This window comes from Lipotes vexillifer, unplaced genomic scaffold (genome assembly GCF_000442215.2).
Source record: "Lipotes vexillifer unplaced genomic scaffold, Lipotes_vexillifer_v1.1 scaffold536, whole genome shotgun sequence".
Classification (NCBI taxonomy): Eukaryota; Metazoa; Chordata; class Mammalia; order Artiodactyla; family Lipotidae; genus Lipotes; species Lipotes vexillifer.
In genome coordinates this window covers 2,044,902-2,054,944 of record NW_006775074.1, presented here as the reverse complement: position 1 = coordinate 2,054,944, position 10,043 = coordinate 2,044,902, and the positions used below count along the sequence as shown (strand labels likewise).

The 10,043-nt window shown below is 45.7% G+C and overlaps 1 protein-coding gene across 1 annotated transcript in view; it reads left to right on the top strand.

Moving 5' to 3' along the window:
- MTNR1B (melatonin receptor 1B) overlaps positions 1-9,431 on the top strand; it is a 13,053-nt gene extending 3,622 nt beyond the window's left edge. Inside the window, 3 exon segments of the mRNA XM_007449662.1 lie at positions 8,339-8,740; positions 8,743-9,074; positions 9,291-9,431. Of these exon segments, the coding sequence (XP_007449724.1) occupies positions 8,339-8,740; positions 8,743-9,074; positions 9,291-9,431 (875 nt within the window).
- Positions 9,432-10,043: the final 612 nt, after the last annotated feature.

Sequence of the window (10,043 nt, the reverse complement as noted above, 5' to 3'; positions counted from 1 at the left end):
TCCCTTTAGCTTACACACACACACACACACACACACACACACACACAGAGGGGCTCCTTTGTTTAAAAGAAAAAAATCTTTCCTTGGTCTTATGTCTCCTTCTAACTTCGGGGCTACCTTTCTCCTTCTCTTTTCAGCCAGACATCTTAATATAACAGTTTACATCCATTAATCACCTCACTGCTTCCCATTTCCTCCTCAGCCCCCTGGGGTCTGCCCTCATGGGAAATGCCCCTCTGTGCTGTGTGTGACACTGAGGGCCACTCCCTCCTTGAGACCTTCCATTCCCTCGGCTTTTACCTGATGCTAGTTTTTGGACTTCCTTCCTCTCTTCCTCTCTTGGACGCCTGATCCCTGAGAGTCCTCTTTGGTTCCTTCATTTCCCAAGCCCTCCTGAGTTTTGTCTCATAGCGTCTCTCCATCTCCCCCTTTCCTACCCCCCTACTCCTACTGCCCCAATTTACACCCTCATCCTCCCTTGAGCAAGCCATGTCCATAGTCACCAGACAGCTTTCCCCACTCCTCTACCCTCCCTGTTACCACGGCCAGGGTCACCCCTGCCTCCAGGGACCACCCTCCATCTACAGAACGGTGCCCAGCTCCAGAGCACGGCTGGAACAAGCCTCCGGAACCTGCCTAACCCCCTCAATGTCACAGACTTGTCTCACTTCTCCCACTCAATGCGATACGAGCTGCTGTCTCTCCCACACGGTCTGTGTTCTTTTTTTTTTTTTAATTGGGGTATAGTTTTACAATGTTGTGTCAGTTTCTGCTGCACAATGAAGTGAATCAGCTATATTTATGCATATATCCCCTCCCTCTTGGACCTCCCTGCCCCCCGCCATCCCACCCATCAAGGTTGATGCTCTATCCACATCTTGGGAGGCTCCCTGCCTCTTTTTGGCTATTGAATATCTCTTTCAAACCCCTTGCTCAGCTCCCCTCTGGGTTGTTGATTTTTATCATTAATAGCATTAAAGGTGTGGTTACTGTCTTCCCCCCTCCCCAGCCCAGCCCAGGCTCCCGCATGCCCTCCTCATACAACGCCTCCCTCACTGTATTGCTCTTAGTTTTTTTTCTCTCCCCACTGGACTGTGAGATCCTTGAGAGCAGAGACTTTTATTCCATTTCTAAAACTGAATATAGATTTTCTGAAACAAATTGAAGTGGACAAGATGCCAGGAAAGCAGTGAGACAGAAGGTATTAATTTTGCTTCATGAGGTTAGGTCTACTCAGCACCGCTCACGCCATCAGTACAATTCTCATGGAACTGAATTGCTTTGAGCACTGAAAGCCCAAAGTACACCTGACTCTTGTCCTCAGACACTGACTGGCACCTGCACTAGGGTGTATCTTGATCCCTGCTGTTCCTGTGTGGCCAGTGGCCTCCCTAAAATTGTGCCCCAGTGACTCCTTAGGGAGTTTGTCTTTTTAAAAATTTTTTATTGCAGTATAGTTGATTTACAATGTTGTGTTAGTTTCAGGTATACAGCAAAGTGCATTAGTTATACATATATATATATTCCTACTCATTTTTTTTTTTTTTTTTTAGATTTTTTCCCATCTAGGTCATCACAGAGTATTGAGTAGAGTTCCCTGTGCTATACAGCAGGTTCTTACTAGTTATCTATTTTATATATAGTAGTGTGTTTATGCCTCTTGCCCGTCTGGCTGGAGGCTGCCCGCTTTAAACTGCCTGTAAAATTGAGCCTCCGGCCCTTACCTGCACCATCCTGACTGTCAGCCACACAGAAGAGAGCTGAGAGAAATATGTCCTTACTGTAACATCGAGATAGTCTCCATCAGCGAGGGGAAAGCACAACAGCATTCATGTTCCTTGGCCCATCAACACAGGGACCCTAATTTCCCTGGTTGACGATCAAGAGCCATGGTCTGACACTGGATTTTTGTACTGCAGATGGATTAAGAGGCTGTCGGAGAGGTGTTATTAGTGAGCGGATGCATATCCATACCTAGGACATCCCTGTGATTTGTAAGGAAAAAGGATGTGGACTATTTGATAGGAAAACATGGAGGATTTGCTTGCTGAACACCCAGGTCCTTGTCCGGAATCCACTCTGTCCTCTGGATGCCCAGTGATGCATAGAGTCTGCATCATCTCTTATCCAGAACCGGTGACCATATTGCAGACTTCCTGCATTATGATGGGGATTTTCAGCCTGGCACGTGTTGGCATCCCCAGTCACATTAGAGCAGAGCCTGCCATGCGGCCCCTTTTCCTCCCACTTGTTGATCGAGGAGGTAAATGATGATTGAATAAGCAGGCTGGCCGTAGGCAAAAGCTCTTGAAAGGCCTGGAGGAAATATTTAATAGACCCACAGCCCCTGCCCTTCAGGTGTTACAAGGTAAGGTGGAGGCCACTTCATCCAGGCTCTATCCTACCACTGAATACTCCTGGAGGTGCCCCTTGGTGACAGGTGTCTTTTAACCTGCTGAGCTTTCGGGCTTCGGAGGGCTTCTTATCAGCTGAAAACCAAACTGGGCTCCATTGGACTCCTTCCCTGGTATCGCCTGAACTTTCCAACTTCACATTTCAGCTCTGAATACTTATTTTCTCTTTACCAGGCAAAAATGAAAGCATTTTAAATCTCTTAATTATGTCTTTAGCCAAATAATCAGGAAAGCTCATAATCCTCGATAATTCCTCCCATAGAGTCCTTAGCAGCCCCGCGTGTGGACACTTTCATGTTAGACTGCCTTTTTCTTCCCCCTGCACAAAGTCGGAGTCTGTATTTAGCATGATATGCAGCAAAACTCAGCAGATCCTGATGCTGCTGTTCGGTCTTACAGTTTAAAATACTTACGGCTGAAAGAGGAAAAGTTAGGGAGTTGGGAAGTAAAGCTGCAGTTCTCAGGGTGTTTACACTCTAGATGCAATGTCCTAATTTCTTCAATGTCCTCACCCTATAGGACTTCGCACATCTTATCTCTCAGGGAGCTTAGTCCAACCTTCTGAGCCTCTTTCTTTTTCTTTGTAATAATAATATAAAACTGTTATAATTGTATATAATTATAATAATATAAAAACTAATAATAATATAAATAATAATGCAGCTGATAATATAAAAATTACAATAATAAATAATAGCTACGATTGTTATGTGTAGGGTTAGCAGATGCAAACTATTATATATAGAATGGATCAACAACAAGGTCCTATTGTATAGCACAGGGAACTCTATTCAATATCCTGTGATTAAACCATAATAGAAAAGAATATAAAAAAGGACGTATATAGATGTATAACTGAATCGCTTTGCTGTATAGCAGACATTAACACAACATTGTAAATCAACTATACTCCAATGAGAAAAAGATTGCTACGTGCTTATTATGGTGTCAGATACAAGCCTCTCTCATTTAAAAGAGAGAGAAAGAGAAGAGAAAAAAAATATATCTTACACAATCTCTCCATCAAAGGATAGCCCTTTCCAAGTACCAGTCCATTTCTCTCCATTTCTCTTGAAGGCAGCGCTGGTTGGGAGGGCAGCCTCCCGTGCAAAAGTTTATCCTCCAACACTCAACAGAATTCGCCCTTGCTAATATCTCTGCTGATCTCCTAACTGGCAGGTGACATGGGCACTTTTCTGCTTTTTCTCATTCTTGTGGATGACCAAAAACTCTACACCCTTAATCCCTTTGGCATTTCTTTTTCCTGGTTTTCTCTTGTTTCTCTTTTTCTCCCTCTTTCTCTGTTCACATATTCTGGGTGTTGGTTTCTTGATCTGTAAAATGGAAATCATGCAATCAACCTTAAAGGATTCTTGTGAGAAACAATTGAGTCCGTTTACGTGAATGCACATTATAAACGTCAAGGTACTATACCAATTGTGGAGGTTTTTTTGTTGTTATAATTAAAGTAATAAAATGACTCCATACGAGTTTCCAAGCAATGCCTTGATGGTTATGGAATATGATTTTGTAATAAGCATCTCAGTTAATTATTGAAATGGGTGGTTATGCTCTTAAATATATTTTATTCTTTTAAGTGGTTAAAATACCCCATCATATTTTTTTATACGATTAGCTTGCTTAGTAATCCTTTTCTTTTTAAATTAACGTGATGTTAGATTTCAACTCAGCCCTTCTATGATTCATCCACATGCTTCAGGGTTTTCACAAACAATGTGATTTGGGAAGAAAACAATCTCCACCCTCAAAGAATTTGGGAATCTAATTAGGAGCTTATGTTAATATAAAAGTGCATTGTTTTAGTATTTGTGAGGAAGTCGCATTTTTAATAAATTGTCTGTTCAGTTATTTCAAATGCCTATCCCAGAATATAACTAACAAGAATATCTCACATTCGTTTGGAGACTGTTATTATGTCTTAAATTTTTTCCCATGCAGGATCCCATTTGAGGTGAACAGCCATCCCGGGATGGAGGCAGGCCTGTGACAAGGGCCTTTGTGGTTTTGTCCGACCCCTTGCTGAGTTGTCCTGCTTGACCAGCCCCATCCTCCAGTACTGCCCTCAGCCCCAAGACGACTTAATTCTTCCCCACTGTTCCCACCACCTCGTGCTACCCTCCAACCCAGCTCTCACCACACTGAAGAGCCACTGTTTCTGTGTCTCTTTCCCCAACAGCACTGTTAGCATCTCAATGGCAGGGGCGTGTCTTTCACCCATCACTGCGCCCTACCCAAGTGTGATAGGTGCTCAATAAATATACTACATGTTTGAACAAGTGGAGGATGGAAGAAGACCTCAAGGCATGGAAAGTTTAATTCTGTTAGAAATGATAGATCATCTGTTTACTTCCCTATCGTAACCCTCATCACATCTTGATTTTATTGAATTGTCTCTTCTATGAGACCACGAGCTTTGTAAGAGGAGGGGATGTGTTTCTCTTACTCACCATGCCCCAGCATAAGCCAGAGCCAATACCTAGTAAATACTCTGCAATATTTGTTGAGCAAATGACTCAATGACTATCTATTTCTACATTGCCAGTGTTAGCTCAATGACCAGAGACAATTTAAAAGCAAGAAATTCCTCTAGGAAAATAGGGTGGGTACAGGGAAGAGCTTTATCTTCCAGAATTCTCCTATCTGATGAAAACTAGATAGCTGAACATCTGCTGGCTCCTTCTCAGATTTCCAGATTCCCATTAAGGACTAGATTTCCCAAAAAGAAGGAGAAAGTAGGCCAGTGGGGAGGGGATTGTGGTGGCTGTATGTGTGGAGGGATGTGCTTTGTATATGAATGCAAAGGGAAGGGAGGTCCATATTAGTACAAAACCTTGTTGTTGAGGTCTGTCTCCACTAATACGCCCTGTCTGATAGAGGCAGATGGAAATAAGTTACGCCAAGACTCGTGATATAAATATTCATTAGAAACCTGTGCACCAGATGATAAGCAGTGCTGTGTGTCCTGGTTGATTTCTCACCTGTCTGGGGAAAACAGGAATAGAGAACTCGCTCTCCCTTTGACTGTCATCTAGACAGGGTCTGGCTTCTTACAGATGGGAGGCAAAGCAAGAATTTTATTCATCTAACTTGGAATTGTGTCAAGAAAGTCGGGAGATGGTATGACGTCTGAGGGTAGATGGATCTACAGCAGAAACTGGTTGATTTCAGCCTTATAGAAACCCCAGGAGTAATGGGGGAAAGTAATTGAAACACTTTCCACGTGGAGTTGAATGTGTTCTTCCCACTATCTACAAGCTGTTTGCCAGCTTCTGGGGCATTATTAGGGGATGAGCCACATTAACACGGCAGAGCTTGACTTGCTTTCCCGGGAACAGCTGACTGAGCTGTCACCCGCCCCCAGCCGCTCTTGACTCTCTCCACATGTGCTTGCAAGGGCCAAAAGCTCCTTTGCCACTCAGCCAGGAAGCCAGTGGGCGCTGCAGAGACCAGTATTCCCACATGGGAAAGAAGGGATTTTCTTCACAGAAATAATCATGTGGACTGTGTGAGGAGGGGGAAGGAGGGCTCCAAAAGAAAAGAAGGGAACGGAAGAAACAACAGTCACAGAGAAAAGAAGTTCAGTGACTAGGTCAAGTTCAAAGTGGCAGGACTGAGATTACCCCAGATCACTCCAGCTTCCAGTGCCACTTCCCAATGTCAAAACAACATTTAATTTTTTTTTTTTTGAGAAGTCTCCATACTGTTTTCCACAATGACTGCTTCAGTTTACATTCCCACCAACAGTGTACGAGAGTTCCCTTTTCTCCACACCCTCGCCAGCATTTGCTATTTGTGTTCTTTTTAATCATAGCCATTCTGACAGGTGTGAGGTGATATCTCATTGTGGTTTTGATTTGCATTTCCCTGATGATTAGTGATGTTGAGCATCTTTTCATGTGCCTGTTGGCCATTTGGATGTCTTCTTTGGAAAAACGTCTATTCAGGTCTTCTGCCCATTTTTTGATCAGGTTGTTTGTTTTTTTGATATTGAGTTGCATGAGCTATTTATATTTTGGATATTAACCCCTTATCGGACATATCATTTGCAAATAATTTTCTCCCATTCAGTAGGCTGCCCATAAGATCCAGCAGTTCCACTGCTGGGTATATATCCTCCCAAAAAGAAAACACTAATTTAAAAAGATACATGCACCTCAATGTTCATAGCAGCATTATTTACATTTACCAAGGTATGGAAGCAACCTATGTGGCTATCAACAGATGAAAGGATAAAAAAGATGTGGTATACACACACACACACACACACACACACACACACACACACACACACACACTGGAATATTACTCAGCTGTAACAAAGAATGAAATTTTGCCATTTGCAACAACATGGATGGACCTGGAGGGCATTATGCTAGTAAAATAAGTCAGACAGAGAAAGACAAATACTGTATGTTATCACTTATATGTGAAATCTAAAAAATACAACAACCTAGTGGATGTAACAAAAAAGTAGCAGATTCACAGATATAGAAAACAAACTAGCAGTTATCGGTGGGGAGAGGGAAGGCGGAGGGGCAACATAGTGATAAGGGATTTAGAGAGACAAAATACTATGTACAAAATAAATAAACTACAAGTACTGCACAGGGAATATAGCCAATATTTTATAATAACCTTAAATGGAGTATAATCTATAAAAATACTGAGTCACCTCTGTGCTTTCATTAATACTATCTGATTTTTCGTCCGCTTTATCTGTCTCTGCAGCTTTTTGAAGGCAGGAGTTATGTCTTGTGTCTGTATCACTTTCCTCCCAGTTAATCAATAAATGCTTGTCGAATGAAAAAAAAATACTGAATCACTATGTTGTACACCTGAAACTAATACAATATTGTAAATCAGCTATACTTTAATTAACCAAAAAGAACACTTAAAATTCTAGAAAGAGACAAGGGCTCCTGATTCAGCTGAAAACAAGAAATTCGAGAGAGGAAGTCCCTCTATTTCTTGAGACCAAGTAAGTTCTCAGTAGTGGAGTCAAAACCTGAAATCCACCAGTGGAGACAGAGAACAAGGCTGAGAATTAAATGAACAAGAAGGAGACTCCCCCGCATCCCAAGCAGGTACTAAGATGTATGTTTCTTGCCTTGTAGTACCAACCGTACAGAATTTGAGGGGGCTTTTCTCCCATTAAGTAAATAGATTCCTGAGATAGTAGAATAGGAAGGAATCTCACAGTTCAATCTGAGGCAGGCTTCTCCTTTACCATCCAACTTGTACTTGAATACCTCGAGAGACATGGAAGCTCACTACCTGGAAAGCACTTTAAGTATCCAAATCATCTCCTTTCTATTCAGTTACATCCTGTCTCCCTCGGGCCCTAACTTAGCTCTGGATTCAGGAGCAGTTGGGTCCTGAGAACTCTCAGGGCGCTAACAGATGTCTTTTCGGTCAGTTCTAAGTAGAGTTACCCCAAGCGTCTGAGGCCAAAATAGGCACTACAAGAAGGCTGCTTGTGGGTCTTCCAGCTTCCCAGACGTCCTATGGAGTCTTCCGTGAGATGGGTTGAGACTGTGTGTCAGGACAGGGAGGGCTGGGAAAGCCCTTTCTCTACCTTGTGGGTTTGCATGTAGCTGCAAGTACAGAGTCTCCTTCACCTGAGGGTCTGACTCAGGGGAACTCCCCCCTGAGTGGCTCTGAAGCTCCCTTTTTCCAAAGCCCCTTGAAGCCAGACCACAGCCTGACTTTTCTGGTTGCTGTGCCTTCTTTGGACCCCTGAGGTGGTCACAGCAGCCTCCGCAGAGTACCCACAGACATATGGTGGTGGTGGCGCATAAGTGTCCTGGGAGAGTCCCTCCTATGAGGGACAAAGGCTAGAATATTCTACAGAATAGAGATCGCGGGGTTTCGTCCTGATGACTCTTGCTTCCTGTTTCCCTCTCCGGGTAATTTGTTCTTGGTGAGTCTGGCATTGGCTGACCTGGCCTTGTGCCCCTACCCGCTAATCCTCTTGGCCATCTTCCACGACGGCTGGGCCCTGGGGGAGGCGCGCTGCAAACCCAGCGCCTTTGTGATGGGCCTGAGCGTCATCGGCTCTGTCTTCGACATCACCGCCGTCGCCCTTAACCGCTACTGCTACGTCTGCCACAGCGTGACCTACCACCGCATCTGCTGCCACTGGCACACCCCCCTCTACATCTGCCTTGTCTGTCTCCTCACCCTGCTGGCCCTGGTACCCAGCTTCTTCGTGGGGTTCCTGGAGTATGACCCATGCATCTATTTCTGCACCTTCATCCCGACGGCCAATACCCGGTACACGGTGGCAGTGGCGCTCGTCCACTTCCTGCCCCCATGGCTGTTGTGTGCTTCTGTTACCTGTGCATCTGGGTGCTGGTACTCTGGGCCTGCAGGAAGGTCAAGTCGGAGAGTAATCCATGCCTGTGGTCCAGTAACATCCGGAGCTTTCTGACCACGTTCGTGGTGTTTGTGATCTTCGCCATCTGCTGGACACCGCTGAACTGCATCGGCCTTGCTTTGGCCATCCACCCAGAAGTGGCTCCCCAGGTCCCAGAGGGCCTCTTTGTCACTAGCTACTTCCTGGCTTATTTCAACAGCTGCCTTAATGCCATCGACTATGCGATCCTGAACCAAAGCTTCTGCAGGGAATACAAGAAGATCGTCTCTGGGGCTTCCCTGGTGGCGCAGTGGTTGAGAGTCCGCCTGCTGATGCAGGGGACACAGGTTCGTGCCCCAGTCCGGGAAGATCCCACATGCCGCGGAGCGGCTGGGCCCGTGAGCCGTGGCCGCTGGGCCTGCGCATCCGGAGCCTGTGCTCCGCAACGGGAGAGGCCACAACAGTGAGAGGCCCGCGTACCGCAAAAAAAAAAAAAGAAGATGGTCTCTGCCCTCTGGAACCAATGGCAGGACTCCTCCAAGGGCAGCCAGGCAGAGGGGCCAGAAAGCCAAGTTCCCACAGTGGTTAACATCCAGCCTCTCTTGCCTGATCCCCGGCCGGGAGACAAACTCATGAAATGATGGGAGTGAATCTGCTCCAAGGGTGAGACCAGGCGGCCTCCTGGACCATGCCAGCCATTCACGGGACAGCACACGGTTTGTGGAACTTCATCCTGTGGACAAGAAGCCCATCAACACCCTTGGTTCAGGTTGGTCGGAGACACCTGCAGGTACTGGGGGCCACGTCCCAGCAAGCACAGCTATGGACCTGGCAGACCGGCTCTCCCAGGTGCGCTGGGGCCTAGCGCAGACAAGGGCCAAGGAAGGAACAGAATGCGGAGGGGCCTCGGGTGGAAGAGGCCAGTTCCCTCCCACGGGCTGCCCTCCTGTCCTCCTGCTTTGGCCTCCTTGCTGCTTTTGCCCTTTCCCCGGAAAGTGGATATCTCCTCTAGCAAGGACGGAAGATCAAGCTCTGCAATGCTGGAAGGTGGGTAGCTCTGCAGGGCCTGTGGGGGCTGGCGTGGTGCAGAGGGTAAGCATTCTGCACTCTCTGCCACTGACCTTCCCTACATATACATGTGTGCGCATGTGCAGGCATATACACACGCACACACGCACATACCACCCTATATGCACTGTACACATCACCCACATCACACTATACACATACACACACACCACACACGCTCCACA